This window comes from Egretta garzetta, unplaced genomic scaffold (genome assembly GCF_000687185.1).
Source record: "Egretta garzetta isolate BGI_Z169 unplaced genomic scaffold, ASM68718v1 scaffold326, whole genome shotgun sequence".
Classification (NCBI taxonomy): domain Eukaryota; kingdom Metazoa; phylum Chordata; class Aves; order Pelecaniformes; family Ardeidae; genus Egretta; species Egretta garzetta.
In genome coordinates, this window is record NW_009260026.1 from 940,815 (window position 1) to 959,454 (window position 18,640).

The 18,640-nt window shown below is 42.5% G+C and overlaps 2 protein-coding genes across 9 annotated transcripts in view; one reads left to right on the plus strand and one right to left on the minus strand.

Moving 5' to 3' along the window:
- Nucleotides 1-5,233, plus strand: part of ESYT3 (extended synaptotagmin 3) — a 25,704-nt gene extending 20,471 nt beyond the window's left edge. The window contains exons 16-20 of the mRNA XM_035896345.1: nt 72-514; nt 1,716-1,805; nt 2,860-2,991; nt 4,455-4,560; nt 5,180-5,233. Coding sequence (XP_035752238.1) covers nt 72-514; nt 1,716-1,805; nt 2,860-2,991; nt 4,455-4,560; nt 5,180-5,233 — 825 coding nt within the window. The remainder of the gene's footprint in view (nt 1-71; nt 515-1,715; nt 1,806-2,859; nt 2,992-4,454; nt 4,561-5,179) is intronic.
- Nucleotides 5,234-7,201: 1,968 nt separating this feature from the next.
- Nucleotides 7,202-18,640, minus strand: part of CEP70 (centrosomal protein 70) — a 13,770-nt gene continuing 2,331 nt past the window's right edge. Inside the window, exons 2-16 of one of the 8 annotated variants that reach the window (XM_035896336.1) lie at nt 18,143-18,242; nt 17,857-17,980; nt 17,347-17,527; nt 16,861-17,030; nt 15,575-15,634; nt 14,836-14,935; nt 14,348-14,436; nt 13,922-13,996; nt 12,737-12,839; nt 11,899-12,069; nt 11,097-11,243; nt 10,397-10,565; nt 9,072-9,186; nt 8,037-8,116; nt 7,202-7,643 (exon numbers count right to left, since the gene is read on the minus strand). In XM_035896336.1, the coding sequence (XP_035752229.1) occupies nt 7,582-7,643; nt 8,037-8,116; nt 9,072-9,186; nt 10,397-10,565; nt 11,097-11,243; nt 11,899-12,069; nt 12,737-12,839; nt 13,922-13,996; nt 14,348-14,436; nt 14,836-14,935; nt 15,575-15,634; nt 16,861-17,030; nt 17,347-17,527; nt 17,857-17,980; nt 18,143-18,242 (1,746 nt within the window). In that variant the 3' untranslated portion in view covers nt 7,202-7,581. Of the gene's footprint in view, nt 7,644-8,036; nt 8,117-9,071; nt 9,187-10,396; nt 10,566-11,096; nt 11,244-11,898; nt 12,070-12,736; nt 12,878-13,921; nt 13,997-14,347; nt 14,437-14,835; nt 14,936-15,574; nt 15,635-16,856; nt 17,031-17,346; nt 17,528-17,856; nt 17,981-18,142; nt 18,584-18,640 lie in introns of those variants that run through there. The other 7 variants (XM_035896338.1, XM_035896337.1, XM_035896339.1 and 4 more) reach the window with 7 other exon arrangements.

Here is an 18,640-nt window from a genome sequence, read left to right on the forward strand (position 1 = left end):
TAGGTGGTAATGCTGGCACTAACCCCAGTGCTTTGGGAGCAGCACTCATTTCTCTCCCTTGTGATTTTTAGGCCTTGAACGTTGAAGAACCTGATCCACAAAGAGTCAAGGCTGGTGTCAATGCCTTGAAGCAAGGTCCTGTGCGTGTCATTGAGAAGGGTGGAAACCAGCAAAAGTTTCTCTCCCCGCCAAAACCAGAAGTCTCAAAAGTACCTTCTGTGAGCAAAGACTCTGCAGCACTTGAATCCCTGCTGGACAAGGACAGCAGAGAAGACCTGGACACAAATGACTGTTCAGCAGCATCTGTACCAAGTGAAACTGTTGCTGACCTCAGTGAGGCAGAGCACGAGCAAAATTTAGAGCATTGCCCATCATCAGCATTGCATACGAGAGCAGTGGTAGTGCCCGCGTTGCCAGTCGTACAGGAACTGAGGCTTGCACCTAGTGTTGCTTCACTGGGTTCTCTGCCTTCTTCTTGCTTTGAATTAAGTAGCAGCAATCTGGACCTTCATAAGTAGGTGTTCTTCCAGCTGAATTGTTCTCCTCTTGGGAAAGTTTAGGTTTTCTAGATTGGTGTTGAATACAGTTGAATTCAAGACTGCTAAGTCATTTGGAGTCTTGGGTCTCCAATCACCTTACAAAGAATTGAGCTAAGTATTCCAGTCAACAGCAAAGTAAATTACAGTGTCACTATCAGATCAGGTCTGAAGTGAAAGCATTTCCTTCTCTGGCTCTCCTAAGAGGTGCCAAGTGTGTTGGCTTTATATTGTCTAAGAGCCTCGTGCACAGAATATCCTGGGTCCCATCACACTCATGATTTTAGCAACAGGATATTGGAAGCCTGAATATCCCAATTCTGTAAAAACTAAGCTCTTGATAAGCATATCTGTCTGCTTAAGGTTTTGGATGCTGTGTTTTATCCAAGAAATCTTAAGACTCTCATAATGCTGTGAACAAAGTTTTTGTCGATAGGTGTCCTTGTGCGCGTGTCCTTCCCCCAGTGCTGAGTGTGAGGCTGCAGGTAGTCTGCTCTGTCAAGGAGGACAGAGAGCCAGATCTGTCTCTCCTGGGGGGTAGAATCCTTAATGAACTGAAGTAGCAAAGAAGGTCCAGCTCACCATCCCAGCTAAGAGACCACCAGAGCAGTTATCAACCTGAGCATCAAACCCATCTCCAGCTGCTCAGTCTAGTACTTCTGGACTGGCAAATTCTCTAGCTCTGAACAGGGCCTCATTTAGAAACTGTTTTAAAGCCATTTTTAAGCAATGTTTTGGATTTGAAACCACTTTAATAACATGCAGAATGAGATATAAAAAAGCTCCCATTTTGCGTATAGGCATCCTTGAAGGAGCTGTGTAACATGCTAACCTGTACTTTGCTGCTCCATCTACAGCAGGCCAATTAGGTGATTTTTTTTTTTTTTTTTTGGCCATTTATGCTGTGGGACTGAAATGGGGTACCTGTGCAGAAGGTTGGCTAGGCAGTGCTGGCACTAACGCGAGTGCTATTTCTGTGGAGCCTCTGTGGCCCAGCTGCTTTCTCGATAGCAAACATTAGGATGCCAGAAAGAAGAATAGTGGCCTGAAAGCTAGCTTTAGTTGCAAACGCATCACCGACTTCTGAAGCTCGTGTCCTGTTCTGTGCTGCTGCGTCTGTGCGTGAGGTCTGTTTAAATAGCTGTTTTTGCAAGCTCTGACTGTGCACCTGTCTTGCAGTGGGACTGAAATGCCTCTGGGAGAGATTCAGCTCACAGTGCGGTATGCTTCAATACGGCAGAGTCTCGTCGTGCTGGTGAATGGCTGCAGGTAACGCGGGCATTCACTTGCATCTCCCTGTAAAGGAAAGGGGAAGAGAGAGCTCTCTGAGCTTGTGCCATTCAGCAAAGCTGGAGCAGAACTGCGTGCAGCCTAAGCTGCCCAGCCAAGACACCTTAACATTGGCTGACTTCGATCTGTGCAGCCTCGCTAAGCCCAGGCAGGTGGAAACCGCCCGCTCTGGTCAATGCCAGGAGCAGCTCTGCGAGAGTGGCCAGTGAGAAGTGCTCGCTGCAGCAGAGTTGCTTTAACTTTCATCCACCCAAACCTTCCTCTGAACAAGGTGGTTTAACCCCAGCTGGCAACCAGGCACCACACAGCTGCTCGCTCACTCTTCTGCCCCTGGTGGCAGGGGGGAGAGAATTGGAAGAGTGAGAAGACTCATGGGTTAAGAACAGTTAATAGTTGAAATAAAGTAAAATAATAATACTAAAAAAAAATATACAAAGCAAGTGATGCATGATGCAACTGCTCAGCACCCACCAACTGATGCCCAGCCCATCCCCAAGCAGCGATCACTGCCCCCCCCAGCCAACTCCCCCCAGTTTATGTACTGAGCATGGCCTCATATGGTCTGGAATAGCCCTTGGGCCACTTGGGGTCAGCTGCCCTGGCTGTGCCCCCTCCCAGCTTCTTGTGCCCCTGGCAGAGCAGGGGAAGCTGAAAAATCCTTGACTGGTGTAAGCCCTGCTCAGCAACAACTAAACCATCAGTGAGTTATCAACATTCTTCTCATACTAAACCCAAACCACAGCGGTATGCCAGCTGCTAGGAAGAAAATTAACTCTATCCCAGCCAAAATCAGAACAGACACCTATGGCTGAATTTGTAAATGTTAATTTAGGAACCCCAATAAGTGGCCACACACTCGGTAGTGAAAATTTTGTTTAACTTCACATCCCTAAAGTTTTGTTTGCTTACGTTCCAACTCTCAAGATAAATCTTTTTGGCCTGTGAAGGGATGGTCTGATTCTAAGAGAGAGAAAGTATTAAGACACACAGTGGAAGAATCTGCCTTGATGGTCAACACTATTTCTCTTAACAGAAACTTGGTACCCTCTTCCAACCGTGGAGTAGATCCATACGTTCGCATATACCTGCTTCCAGATAGAAGATGGGCAAGCAGAAAGAAGACTTCCGTTAAGAAGAAAACTCTGAACCCCCAATATGATGAGAAGTAAGAAAACATTAATTGTGATTGCTGCTGAAATAGTTACAATTGCTGTATAATGAAAGGGCTTACACCAGCTATGCTCCTGTTGCGCGGAAGGATTCTCTCACGTGAACATTTGCAGGTCTTCTGAGAACAATGGCACTTTAGCCGGGGTTTGCTCTGCGCGTGGCGGTGCCTGCCCCGCTGCAGGAGGATGCGCCTCCTTCCCACCCCCTGCCCTGGTCCTGGCAGCAGCCAGGCTGCCATCGCTTCTCTGCGCACAGGCGCTCTCCTACCCCTGTTTAACTCCCTGTCCTTGCAAATCTTTCCTTTTTGGGTACCTTGCAAAGCCTACTTTTCTGTTCATACTTCTTTGCCTGATGCTTATTCTGACATCTTTCCAAAAGTCAAAGGCAGAAGTACAAAGCCTTTCAAGACCGGACCATTCTTTGGACAGACAGATGGATGTTGTCATTGAGACCTGGTGGGCACAGGGTAAAATGCTGCCACCTCTTTGCTGACGGCCGGCACAGCCAGAGCTCTGCCCCTGACACAGGATGTGTTTTGTGTAAAACCAAGCGCAGTAATGCTTAGGCATGGAGCTCTTTTGAGAGGTGGTTTTAACCCCATATTTAGAGGAAGGTGCACACGTATGAAGATATGTGAATATGGGGTGATCCTGGGTGACTTGGTTTTTTTCCTACGTTGGGTCCTTTCTGTATAGGTTGGTATAGGTCAGAAAGGGAGAAAAGATTTTAAAATATTTCATCTTAACACTCAAAACACTGGAATTGGGGATTTCACTTCTGCCTATTCTCTGGTAACTCCACTGATTCAGTGCCAGCACAGCTGTTAGGAACAGCATCTCTTTTTCCTCATCCTCAGTAGCAACGTGTCCCGTACATCCTCAATTAAATTTAATAGGTTGGGCAATACTTAGCTCCAAAACACATTACCTGCTTTACAACTCTGACTTGAGGAAAAACTATTCAGGTGGGCAGAACTTAAGTGATTTAGCGCGGACAAAACTCACTTGACATTAGATGGTGTGTGCCAGAGGCATGAGTCAGACCCATTAAGAATTTAATTGCCACAGGTTTCAACCTTCGTCTTCTCTTAACCGTGTTACAAGCCTACTCTAAACTTGGCGGGTTGGCTCAGCTATTTCCTCTGAGTAATAGAGGTTGCATGGGGAACACGCTGATCTTCCATGAAGGAGGAAAATGATGGTAAACAGTGTTTCATCAGGGATATGTGCTCTCCTCCTTCCCCCAGCACGGTGAACACTCTGAACAACACTGTTGTAGTCTTTCGTGAGGCCTGGCAGAGATTTCGTACCACGTGAATAAAATCTAACTGCAGAATTGCCTTTTCTGGGTCTTCCTTCTCTGTTACAGTTCTGGCCACCGATGTTGCGTTCTGGCCACTGATGCTTATGGGATTTTTATTTTTGACTTAAGTCTCTCCTTTCAAAACTTTACTTTTAGGTTTGAATTTTTTGAATCTTTGGAAGATGTCAAGAAGAGGACACTGGACGTTGCAGTGAAGAACAGCAGGCCATTCATTTCACAGGAAAGGAGGGAGCTGGGGAAAGTAAGTAATTTAAAGAAGTCACACTACTGATTTAATAGAGCTGAATGGTCTGAGCAATTCCCGTAGCCCTGAAATGCGGTTCCACTAAGTTAGTCTCAGTAATAGGACTAGCAGTCTGGAAACAAGTTTTTGTGTCGAATTTCCCATCTGAAATCAGGCTGTATCCATGCGGAAGCTTGTTGGGGTCTCATGCGATTGATGTGCTGTGCCACTTCATTTCCGAAGGGCGCTCCCGAAATAAATACATTTCCTGGAATCCTCTGCTGCCCATTTGGGGAATGGCTCCAGTAGTGCAAACATGAAGCTGAGAAAGACGTGTGATTAAACCCCAGAATTTGCCAACAGTGCTTTAAGCTTTCTGTGACCAACTTTGATTCTGTGAAAAGTAAACTGGAATCGCTTCCTCAGTGACAGAGGAGTTTCCAGGCAGTGCTGCTGAGAAGCTGAGCTGAGGTGCGGAGGCTGGTGAAAGCCTGGGAACACAGGAAGCTCGTCTTCCCTTGAGCCTGAGCTGCAGCCCTAGAACTTGAAAGTGGGTCTGGCCTGGGAGGAATGCTAGCTTAGCAAATCAATTTGTACGCTGAATAATATACAAAGAAATAAAATTTGCTTTTTGAAGGTGCAGATTGACTTGTCACAGGAGGACTTAATTAAAGGGTTTGCACAATGGTAAGTTTTCATCCCTATGCTTTCGAAGCCTGCTAATTGCTTTGCTGGGAGTTTGCATGACTGCTCTTGGAGCGCTGGTAAATGGGCTGTGTGTCTTGGTGAGCAAGAATATTTGCCCTGCAAAACGCAGGACTAGCTTGAACTAATCTGGTAGTTTTATCTAAGTTGTATGTTAATCCAGTTGCTAGTGCAATACCTGCCCTGTGAGGTAAGAGGCCTATATGTCAATTATAGTCTTCAGCACATTTTAAGTTACCATAAAAGCCACTGGGACACATAAGTAAAAGAACTATGTTTATTAAAGCAACCTTGCAACAAATTTTAACCTGGATAAAGATCTTAACTAAATTAATACTCTGATCAGCTATATATATATATGATAAAACTTTAATTACAAAGCATTTATAGAAATTATTATAATAAGTCACTTACAGTTTTGCTTGTATGTTCATTGTGGTTCGGACTTAAGCATTGGTCTGAGGCAAAGATTAAGAACCAGGGCTTTTTCTCTTCCTTCTACGTCAGTAGTTAAGGGCAGTAGTTCTTCCTCCTTTCTCCTTCAGTGGAGCCCAAGGAATGCAGTGTGGGTAGTCCATGAGCTTGCCACCCACACAGGCAGTGAGCCAGTGCTGGCCACCAGGCTAGGGGAACAAAATTCCCCTGGCCCATCTCGCGTCTGTCTCTCCCGTCAGGATATGGCAATTATGGGAGTGGGAGAAAAGTGACGCCTCCCAAGCCCCTGGTAAAGAGCTGAAGCTCGAGGCCATCTCTGAAGCCTCCTTTGCTGTGCTGCCTATGAAGCACAAGCAATAAAGCAGCCCAGTGCCAGTTAAAACTTTTAAGAGAGTCTTGAACTACTGTAACTTCTTACTGTGTCTGTCCTGCAGGTATGAGCTGACAAGGAGTCGACGCAAGAAAAATTGATTTCTTCTCATGTACATGAGTTACTAATTTTTCAGCTTTATATGAATGTACATATCTCTTTTGTAATTAATGCATTTTGAACAGTCACTGCAAATTTGAAGCGGTCTCTAGCTCAGGACACGTAAATCTAGTGATCCTACTTGGAGATTAGTTCTCACTGAAGTAAAAAAACCCACATTGGATGTACTCTGTCCCTAAATACTAAGTCCTTTATTTTTGCTGTTTCTGGCATACCTACCCCAAAGAACCCTTGAGTACTCTCTTAAGGAAGTGTTGTACCTGGAGCTATTTTAGACTGCCAGTGAAGTGCCAGTGCTTTGCTTGGCAGTCTCATTTCCCCAGGATCCTATTCATGTTGTTCTAACATGAAAGCATTGTGCTTTTTCAAAAATTTCCTCTTTTAAACAGCATTCTCCAGCTGTAGGGCTACAGAACCTGTTGAGAGAAACTGTTTAAGACTCCAATAGAAATTGTTTTTTGAGAAACTAAGCAATTCATATTCCGCTGTTCAAAAGTATCTTAGCAGATTGTGGCTGCAGGTATGTATATAATGAGCTTCCAAAGGCAGGGAGGTTAGTTTACCACACCGTCATTAAGGTTTTAGTTAGCAATGCCTTAACGTGTTTTGTTCTTTGTTACAGTACATTTCACAATCTTGTAAACCTTGACAGTAAAGCATTCTGCCTGAGGAACAGCAGAGTTTTGTAAATTAAGCTTTATTAATATCAGAGCAAAATATAGCAAAATATTTTTGGAAGCTTGCTATACTTGTTTCTGTACAATAAAATTCTAACTGTCTTGCATAAGAAACGTCATCATTGCCTTTCTAAAACTGACTTTTGAAATATGACCATGGTAACTTCAAATCTGTGCCAGGCCAAATCCCATAAACCACCACCTGAAGCAAGTTTCAAATAGTTTTGACCTAGATTACATGAATCAAGTCTGCCTCAGTCCATAACCGGAAAGAATACTCACTGAGTAACAACTTGCTCACATCCCAAACTTGTCTGGAGGTGTAACCAGCATTTTAAAATAGGTTCTCCAGAAAGCCAAGCGAGGCAACTGATAGAAGTGTTATGGCTGAGGCCATTAGAGCACCTTTATCTCCTACTTACTGTGTCAGCAACATTCACAATGCGCCGTGGTTACAGGAAGTCTGGCTTTGTGCTGGGTTCAGTTTCCTAGCCTGGTCCAGAGCGTATTGGTTGTCTCTGGCATCGAGTAGACCGGGTGATAGCTGTTACAGTAAGCTTTTCTTAAATTGACCATGAAACAAGAATTATGAAAAATGGAAAAAAATGCACCAGCTTTTATTTATGTCAAAAAAACTTGAAACTGTTGACTAGGGTAACAGAGGTTGGAGGTAGCTGTAATGTCTTACTCATCAACGGGTGCGTTCACAGGTAAGGTAAATCTTGCTCACTCTTAGCTAGCTACCAACTTCAGGTTTCGCACAGTAGGTAAAATATCATCCAGGTTACTGATCTCTGAAACAGAAGGAAAAGCAAAAGGGTAAGGCGTACATACCTAGAACATCTTCAAGTTCAGCCAAAATTCTAACTTAAACGTCAGAAATAGAGCTCGTGAATAAAATAAACTCCTCACACCTTTTAATGCTTTTGGAAAAAACTCAATTTAGCTTATCTTATAAGTAATGATTGAATATGCACAGCTCCACGTTCAATGCAAACAACGTATTTTGGTCACTTCTTGAGGAAAGATGGAAAGAGGAGGAGAGTAAGGTGAAAGTTTGCACCTTCCCTCACATCTTCCTTGTGTTTTAGCACACCAGGAGTAAGCAAAACACGTGTTAGCTATTTAAAGGTTGGGGAGGAAGCATTGACATGGAGATAATTACAACTGTTGCAAATATTACTCACCTAGAAGACAGAGCAAATCTTGAATGAGAGCTTGAAATGGTGGAAAGAAGCACTCGTGTTCTTCTAGCTTAGTGATTATGCTGAAATGTGCAAGTGAGACTGTCAGATGGCAGGGGCACTTGAAGTTCATTTCCTTGGCTGTTTTGCTGTGCTATGTCATGACTTTCTGAAAACACCACTACTTAGTAGTATAAAGAACCATCTCACCAAAAATGTGTTCTCAAGTTCTGAAACCTGCAGCCAACAAGCGTTAGCTGTCAAAGGAGGGTCTCTAATTTCGCTTTTTATGCCCTTTATACATCCTTCCTTTCCTCCCTATGTGGCCCCCCAGGTAATTTTTGGACTGGAACATTAGTCTATGTATGCTAAATATACTGCTTGGGGGTGGCTGATATAAGCGCCTCAAGAGCTGGAGGAAGGAATGGTTTATAAGCAGCTCTTCTCTAGCTAAAACTGTGAGGAGCACAGAAAGGTTGAGGGAGTTAAGTGTTGTTAATGCAGTATGTGTCTGCCTCGCTGCAATTAATTTTTAGTATGTTGGCAGAGGCCATGCTGAATGCAAGCTCTTACAGTCTGCTACCACATATATGGATGTTGTTATCTGTCAAAGACAGAACAAGATTTGTGCAGTTCCCCAACCATTTGTAGGCAGCTCGAGGCATACGTTCTCTTAGCAACTAATGCTCTTCAGTTGCAACCTTGCAACACTTTCTCCTCCCCACCCACGCGCAGTATCTATTTGCTTTGTCTCCTTGTGAAACACACATCCTATAGGCTTATTTGATCACCTTATCCATGCAAACCAACAAGGTGGTTTGGAACCTTCTGGTTTTAATTTTTTTCTTCGCCAGTTTTATGCTTTTGAAAGTATTCAAGATTTGTTTCACATAGGACAGCGGTGACTCCTTGCCTGTCACGACTCGCTGACTTTGTAACACATTATTACAAGTTTCTTTCCGTATCGGTTTTAGCCATTTTCTCAATTAGTAAGTTTCATCTTTGAAGAACGGTCATCAGTAGAACAGCCCCACATACCTGTGGATGTCTTGGGTCCCCAGAAGCCGCTGTACCTGCTCAGTCACATTCTCATTAATTATGTCACACAGTTTCCCAACAGTATCCACTACCACAGTGGGTGGAGCTGAACTGTCTGTGGAAAAACAAACACTTTATGTTTCTTACAACAGAAAGTGGTTTAGATACAATATAATTCTTGCAGGTGACCAGATTTTATTCTGTTTTCACACATCTAGGCATACAAATGCCACCATTCACAGAAAACAAAGTGCCTATAGTCAGAAATTAACTCATGTTAGCTAGGAATAGTGAGTCTCTCACTAATCCTTTAATGACTACAAAACTTGTCAGAGCTGCCTATTTTCACAGCAGAGATGGTACTAAAGTGCATCCTACTTCCTACTGCCAGAGGAAATCAGCCAGATGAAATTAGATAGAGAGGGTTATTCATGAGGTTCCTGTAACACAGCAGAAGCACGGTATAGGGGCTAGGTCAACAAGGAACCTGCTCAATTAGTACTTTGTGAACAGCCAGAACTTGTTTTGGTATTGGATTTTACCTGCTTTGGCTGCTATAATTGAAGGTAACAGGCTCCTTGTCCTTTTCTAGAAGAACTAGGTTTGGGGAAGGGATCCTTTGAGCTCCACTCGTTTGCAATTACTAGGGAGACATGAGGCCACCTCATCTCCTGTGCCAGCTGCAGGCAGGAGGACCGCGTCCCTCCTTGAATGCGGCTCAGAAGACCTTGGTAGCCCAGGAGCCCCGCTCTCGGGCTGTACGCCCAGCAGCGCAGCCAAGCCTTTACACCCCAGAGCAGCAGCTGCTGTTTTCCAGAAGCACAAACCAGAAAAGAAGGGGGACTGGGAAGTAACGAAGTATGCCTCTCAGTTTTTGACAGTCAGCAGCTTCTTGGTTTATGTTTAGCAGCGTAAGAAGCAAGTCCCTGAGGACCGGACATCATCAGACTTGAGTGAATTACTGAGTAGAAATCTACAGCAAGGGTCAAGTTATTTTTTCTTAAACTTGGGCAAGAATAATTATGAAGTCAGCTCACGGGAAACAAAGCTTTGTGGGGAAAAAAAAAAGTAAAAATTCAATTTCATCTGTTATTCCTTTCTTCTGCCTCCCTGGTATTCCTCAGCAACTGCTAGAGGCTTACAAATAACAGCGTTTTGCTATTGAAACTCCCAGTTGCCAGCAACCTATTTTTATCTTCGCAGCGAAGAATACACTTAGTTTACTCATTTCTCAGCAGCTCAACAGATTTTCTATGAAGAGATCAGCCTTTCAGTTGTCATCTTCTTCCTTTGGTCTGAACAACTGCCGGGTGGTAAGCCTTTACCTAGTTCCAGGAGCTCATGGAGATTCCTCATAGCGTTGGTCATTTCCCCAAGCTTTGTGTAAACCTCATTCATTCGTGGATAAACGCCATTCAGAGAATTCACGTCAAAGAGCTTCTGGAAGTGAGAGACTATTGCAAACAGGGTTGGTAAGGATGGTGTCTGGCTGTTCTGTAGCAAGCAGAAAGAACAGCTCATCAGCGTTATTGCTTAACAAAGCAAGGGTTCTTTTAAACCGTGAAACATCCTTAAAACAAGTCTATGAAGAAAACCAGGTGTAACTTCCCTTACTGAATCACAGCCCTTCAAATATTCTTAAATCTGAAGACATATTTCAAAGAGAGTTTTCAGACACAAGTATTCAGCAAACCAAAAATAATCTCTGGAAAGCTTTCTCCTCTGTTGCTTAGTAAGTATGTTCATGTCTTCTTAACGCTGACTGAGAAACAGACAGAGCAGGATAATACCCAAGACCACAGGGCAATACAAATTCATCATTGGTCAAATGACCTGGATTAAAGCAGCCTTCCCCAAGGTGAATTTATGCATTATGTTAAAATAGTCTTTGACTATTGAATACCTTCAAACAGCTATTTCTTAAACCCTGCAAGGCTTTCAAACGCACAAATCTAATCACTGTGTGAAGAATGCATTTAAGAATTCCACAGGAACTTGTGATTATAAACCCCTGGCAAGAATTACCTTTTCCTTATTTTCTATTTCTTCCAAAATTGCATCTACGATGAACTGGAGGTCTTCAACTCTTATGGCTTCTCTGTTATCCTGGGGATCTGCAGCGTGCCAGGGCACCAATTCCAGAGACAGTTTTCTCAAGGACCTATGCAAGTCCTTTTAAAAGAAGGGAGGGGACACAACTTGGTTTAGTAATTTCTTAAAGTTGTTTTTATTACAGAAACAGGCAGGTTTTCTCTTTCTCATATGCAAAAACATTCCAGTACTGGGGACAGTAAGATTTTAGTTTTCATGGAATTTAAGCACAGTATCTTGCTTACATTCTTTTGATTATAAAGAACACTGATAGTCTAAAAATTTACGTACTTCATCTGTTAATAGTTTCAGTGAAATAAGAAGTGTTGCTCACAGAGAGTTTGGTTTTAAACACAATTATTTCACTTGTATTTAGATCAAAAAGTTACTGCTCTGTCGAGACAAAAGGAAGAAAGAGAACACATCGTCGTTAATGTGTGAAGTACGCAGACTCTAAAGCTTAACTGGCTTCTTAGGGACTCAGCCAGTGAGGAAGAGCATTTAGACGATAGACACAGAGGAATCTCTCTGGCCTGTAGGCAACTGCACGTTTTTCACTTTACGATGGTTTTAAAGTGGCATATAAATAGACAGCAGAATTATTTTTAAAATTTAACATCAAGTCAGGCAATAACGAAAGATACATACAGAAAAAAGCCCCTACACGTAGGGAGAGACTGAGGGGTGGTCAGCAGATTAAAGGAGGAATGCAAAGCCAAGTACAATAACGCGTTACCTTTAGGGCCATAAGCTGATCTGCCCACATCTCTATAGTAAGCGGAAGGTGCTCAAATCCACATTCCTGCCCATTCTCTTTAACGCAATTTTGCACTGGCCCTTTACTGCGCCTGTATATTAATGGAGGAGCTCTTGGACTTTGCAAAGTAGAATCAATATGGGACAAAACCTTCAACATCAGATAACAAATGTTATTGCTCAAATATGTATGACATTTTATAATAAAATCACAGTCATGACCATCTAAACATTAAATCATAAATAGCTCCAAGAAGTAACTATCAATTCATTTTACAGCTGTGTTCAGTATGTAATAGATTCAAAGATTTAAAAATATACTGGCTAGAAGATATGCAAAAGTAATGCAAGTATACTTCCCTTTGAGGGATATTTAACATTTATCCACTTGAGGCATTGTTACTTCCACAGTTTACATTTTGCTAAGTTTTATTATTTTTTTTTTTTTTTCATTCAAAGAAAAACAAAAGCCACTATCTCCTCAGGCATGTTTAAAACCGTAACATAAGGATCTGTTTTGCCTGAGACCTTAAAGAAATTCCCTGTCCTGAAAAGACTTCAGCTAAATCATTGCTCGGACGTTTGCCACCCTAGTCTTTGCTGCCTTGCTGTATTTTCAGGTAGTTTACACTAAGATCAAATAATGAAGAACAAGCCTACATTAACAGCCAAATCCAGAACATTATGCATCTTGTGTAGAGGACTTCATATGAACTCCTAGATTCAAAATAACACATTTACATAGTTAAAAAAAAATTATATTTTATATTGCATTGTAGCAGTGCTAGATACACACAGTACGGATGAAATTTGCATACCCGTAAGTATTGCTGGCAAACTGCCTGCAGCTGATCTACTCCTGGGATACTCTCAGGTTCTTTCTTTTCTTCTGTTCTTTCTCTGGTACTACTCCCCAAAGAGCTACACACCAAAGACATACAGGGGGTCACACAAGCAGCCTTAGCAGGAGGATATGACTTTCAACTTGATTAGAGACCCAGGGATGCAGCACATATGCTTACACCTACCAAGTAAAGTTTTATGATGCCCGCCAATAGAATTCCACTAGACTGAAGAATGTAATACCTAGTATAAATATCAATAATTTATCTCAAGCCTCCAGGTTGAGGTTATTCCAGACTGCATGCTAATTTAGAAGGGACACCACCAGATGTACAGCTGTTCTATTACCAGAGGTTCTACTACATCTGGAAATCCAGAATTTTACTCAAAAGGGTCAAATTCCATGCTCTCAGTCTTTATCTGCTTCTGCTTGAACATCTTTCCTGGCTTATGATATATAGCCCCTTACTCTTCTTGTCAAATCCAAGATGACTTTTTTAAAAACTACCATCTAAATCATACCCACTGCATGAGAGAAAAAGCTCTTTAAATATACACGATGTAAAATGAAGAACTGAACATTTCTAAAGTTTAAGTGAGGTCTTTTTCAGGCTATAAAATATTTAGCATTCAGTATACACGTGCACAAACAATTAAGTGAAATTACAGATAAAAACACTTTGTCAATACTGGATCTCTGATGCCTTCAATGTATTTTCTTAGCCATGTTTCAGAAAAAAACTTAAGTCAAATTCTAAGAGTAACACGGACATAACTTCAGTAGGTGCAACCTTTTGCCAACTCATACTTTCTCATTCATAATCTGTAATGTAACCAGTAACTTTCCTTAGAGCCCACAGAAGCAACACCACAGTTTGCTCCTGTCCATGTTGCCTGCGATAGCACTCAAATCAAATCCAGAAAGACAACATGAAATAAGAGATGCACTACTGTGCCCCCATTTGGAGACCATGCCATCATTTCAGAGATTCACGGGGTGTCTTAGGAGACACAGCAGCGTTTGCTGCCCATAATCAGGCTCCAAGGACCAGTGATAAGGTACCTGCTTTATAAGGTGCTGTCTACCTTACAGGTTACAGAGTGTCTTTGCCTTGAGAAGTCCAGAGGACTCATGAAAGTTACTGAAGAAATATACTCACTGGGTAGTTTTCTTTAACATTTTCTCTAGTTTCTTCACTTGGTGCTTGTAAAGTTTTAATTCCTGTGCAGTTGGTCTGTTAGAAAGAAAAAGAACCATATTCTATGTCTTGCATTTGAAGGTTTCTATAAAACTCAGCCAAGCAAAAAAGTAAGAAAGCTTTGCCAGTGCCGCAACATCATTCTGGAAATGGAATTCTGCAACATTTTTACGTGGCAACAATAAGAAACAGCAAAATAACCATTAGCAGTTGTTATTAACAGCCTAGGGGGGAAGGTTGACTGTTGCTGCCGTATCTTACTTCTGTGCATGACTTTTAAAGGCAGATTTCATACTATACTTTTACAATTGCTGGTGCTTTCAGTTTCTCTGTAAAGGAAAGGCTACCGAAGCACCCTTACAAAGAATGATACTTATCCTTTCTCACCTTATTTCCAAATCTTTCTTAAGATTTGTATTTTCAAGCAAAAGCTGTTCATTCCTGGCTTTTGTTTCAACAAGTTGTTTCTGGAAAGACTGCAACATAGACCATGTCATTTCATGTATTTCGATCATTCCATAATCAACAAGCTTGAAGACTTTAAAGTACGTATGTGTTAAGAAGGGTTCCCATCTGCCTACACAGCAAGACAGCATGGATGAGGAACTGGTCGACTCAGATCAAAAGCCTGCTGTGTTAGACGGCAGGTGGAGAACCCATGATTAAGGAGGTCTATTCAGTCGCCGGCAAAGGCGACTCACAACATAGTACCGAGTCTTTGCGTCAAGACAGCAAACCCTGCCCAGAGAGGTTACAAATTAAGAAGACGTGATAAGAACAAGGGGATAGAAATCAAACACGTGTATGTTTCCACATGGCTCTTGAGGGGTTACCATTCAGAGAGCTGCACTGACTTGTTCTTAGCAGTTCCGTACCGTGAGCAGTGCTCTATAATGAGGAGTAGCATCTAGATACAAGAATTCTTCCTTGCTTTTTACTTCTCTCTGTACCTGGTCTTCATCTTTTTTATATTGCCTATTGGGAAAAATAAATTGTTTCAATTTACTGTAATTCGATTACCTCAAAGATCTAAGTTGGCTTAGTTAGCAGTTATGTACGATAATAGTGTTTCCATAAACTGCAAAGTAAACAGAATGGAAATTCTGCCCTAAGATCCGCTGCTCTTCTCTATTGTTTCTGGGAAGCTGTTCCATGTACTAATTAAGTGCATTTATTCCTCCAGAGAAATTCCAGTACAAGCAAATCCCATTTCAGTTTTCAAGATAATCATCTCAAATGATAGGAATGTCTCCGGTATCTGCTTGTTGGTTTGTGCCATGTAGGCACCGTGATAGAGCTAAAAAGCTGGTATTCCTTTTGTTTAGGGAGATCAGTTGACTGAGCACTGCTAATGCAGTAATTCTCTGCCTGTGAACCATGGCAAAAAGGGAAGGGAAGAAAAAAAGAAAAAGAAAAAAGACTTATAGCTCAAGTGTCTAAATACCCCCAACTTTAATACCTAATCCAAACTTCCACACCATTACAATCCTCTGTTGTTTCTTACGTGCTAGTGACATCTGGAACACAGAATATTTACCATTACAAGCTTCAAGAACAGTAAGAAATAAAAAAAAATTTGGACAGTAGGGCCATAATGCATTAGATAAGACCTACCTTAGCTCCTTTTTCATTTGACTAATTTGAGATTCATAATAATTAATTAGACAAAGGAACCTGAAGAAAGGAAAAATGTTTTGAATTTCAGATACTCAAAAAAAAATTATGCCTGAAAGACACTGTGACCACCCCGTAGGAAGCGGCTGGCTTATAGAACTGCACCGCACTTCAGGAGTGGCTGCATCGAATAGCGGGTTCTCTCTCATAGCAAACATGCACGGTCACAGTTCTCCAAGACAGAAAAGTAGAGACATTGACTCTGTACTAGACCAGAATTGGCAAAATTATTCAAGAGGAGACAAAAGCTAAATCCTCCTGACAGCCTCCTCATCTTGTGGCCATGTTTACCCAGCAATCCTGACAGCGCGGCACAGTCCCCAGCGCTGGGGCTCAGCGACCATGGTGGGAGGTAGAGAGCACAGGTCCCACATAGCCTGAGGACATCTGTCTCCACAGAAACAAAAAGTGCTTTCAGAGTAAGGGGTTGCAAAAAATAAAGCCACAAAAAAACTGAACAGCTGAGAAACTGCCTTTCCTCTTGAGCACTCTGAGATTGTCTGTTTTGGAGAGACAGATGAGAAAGGCCAGGGAACCAAATTCAGTGACCCCCCCTTCTCGTACAGCGAGGGCACAAGAAAAGGGCTGCGCACACAAAATTCCTTTTAAATGCTTCCCAGGTAAAGGTTACCAGACAGGCCTGGAAAACCAGGTGACATCAGCACAATGAAGTGATGGTTACCTGAGGCCTAGGAATGGGCAAATCTCCGATTATAGCAGAACTATGGAGACCTTACTGCAAGAGACATAGGCTTGGAATGCTTTCTCAGAGCTGTCACTGAAGTACCTGGGAAGACTTACAGCAAGCCCGCAGCCACCAGTTGCAAAGACCAGTTGCGCTTCAGAAGTGACTGCAAACTGGATAGGGGTTTTTTTTGGGGGGTGGTGGTGTTTGTTGTTTAGAGCCCCAGGATGAGATCACCCTAGCAGATACTGCAGTTCCTGAGTACAGTGAATCATTCCCTTCTCTTTGCTGACACCTAGTGTATACAGGGGCTGATAATTTTTTACTTCCTGCTGTAGATTTATCCAGCTTGCATTTATTATACAAGAAAAAATTACTGCATTGATGCACCTTTACAAGAATTCGTATTTCAGCTTGCACTCCTAAGGCCTCCAGTGGTTTTTTTTTTTTTCATGTAAATATAGAGAACAGTTAGTTACTTTAAAATCCATTTCTTCATTTAATGATACAGCTCATTCACCAATGTAAGAAAATTGCTTACTGCTGATCTAGAAGAGACTTGGGAGCTCTTTTGCAAAACCGACAAAACATTTTATTTTGAGCGACAGCGCGCCGTTGCTCCTCCATCCCAACTTTGCACAGCTCCTTCTGCAAACGGGCAATAATCTCTTCCTGTTCTTGCAGCTTTTCCTGCTGCTGTTGGTATTTTGCCTGTCAAGAGATAATGGGAGCATTATGAAATTATGCTAACCCACAAGCTGGAGATGGTACTGTACATGCCCAAGTAGGCACCTGGTCCCAAGGAAGCCTCGTACTCGGTTTTTAGCTGTACTGAAGAGGTAGTGGAAGGAGGATACGGATATTTTTCTAAGTTATTGACAGAAAATTCTGTATGGATTGAAAAATCCTAGCTATAAATACTGTACTAACTGTATGGCTCATGTTTATCTTGATCAATGTAAATATTTGTATGAGCTTTTAAAACAAGTCAAAAGTTTGAGTCCTCAGACAGCACTATCCGAATTACCTGTGAAGCCTGTTGATCTTTTTGAAGTTCTTTGACTTGATTCTGTTGCTGGCAAACTTTAGCTATTGTCTCATCCTCCAGCTGACAGATTTTGGACTTAATGTTTTTCACCACATTTTCCAAATCATTAGCCCGTTGTTCTTGTCGAGATGCCCGACCTCGTTCCTGTCTTACCTCATCCCTGAAAAAGAAATAAATCCTTGATTTAAATGAAACGCATTTCACTGAAGACAGTGAAGGAAGCACAGGCCTGGAAAACATTATCTGGTAACACTCAGTAATAGCCTGTGGCAGCAGGTACGGGAAATACGCTGGTAGGAGAAGCAGCAGCAGATGAAATAGCATCAGATCTCAAAAGGAACTAGGCCAATGTGGCTGCAAATTGGACAAAAATCTCAGGAAAAGGGTCTTAGGCCTCGGGTGTGACAAGAGCTCCACCTGGCAGTAGATGGACACCGATAATACTTTTGCTTTGCATTAGCAGGTCAGTTCCTTCCCACTGCGTCTTACCTAAGATAACGATTAGCCTCCATAAGCCCCTGCATCATTTTCTGCTGTCGGTCGGTGTCTTCCACCAGCGTTTTTAATGCAAGTCTTATTCCTAGAGAAGACTGACTGTCTAAGACAATCATATCTGGAGATACATAAAATAAGCAAAGTCATAATGAAGGGCTTTTAATAGCTGAAGAAGATCACATCTCTGCTACGATTTGGAAGCGATGCCTTTAGAGATGCCTTATGAACTTAGGCTCACTATTTCCAAATACAAAAACTGGTAAAATGAGCATTTCCTTACCTGATATATTTCTGCAGCTTTGGGGGGCAGCAAGACTCACCGGTTTCAACCCATGACGCATTAACAGTTTGTTTAAGTTCTCCCATTCTGCCTTCTCCTGCTGCAGGTGGGAGAAGGGGAAGAAGAGACAGAAACCCGAGTTCTCAAGATCAGCTCACGGTCTCCTGACCTTCCTGCTGTGCAGGCAGCGGGGGATACCAAATGCCCCCAAATAAAAACAAACCCCAAACCCTCAAGAAGCCCCAGCTACCAAAGGAGGGCTTGTGCGACTTTCCAATAGGATCTGCAAAAAATATTGGGGGAAAGCGTACTTAAGGATATACAGAACACCCAGTTTTCCCGATCACTGTTAGAAATCTGTGCAATGAGTAAACTTTACTTTTTAAAAAAAAACAGACAACCAACCCTCGGCCGGGTGACCCTCGGGTGGGCCCCGACTCCCCGCCCCAGCCCCGGGAGGAGCCCTCAGAGGCGGCGGGGGCCTGCCTTGGGGGGTGG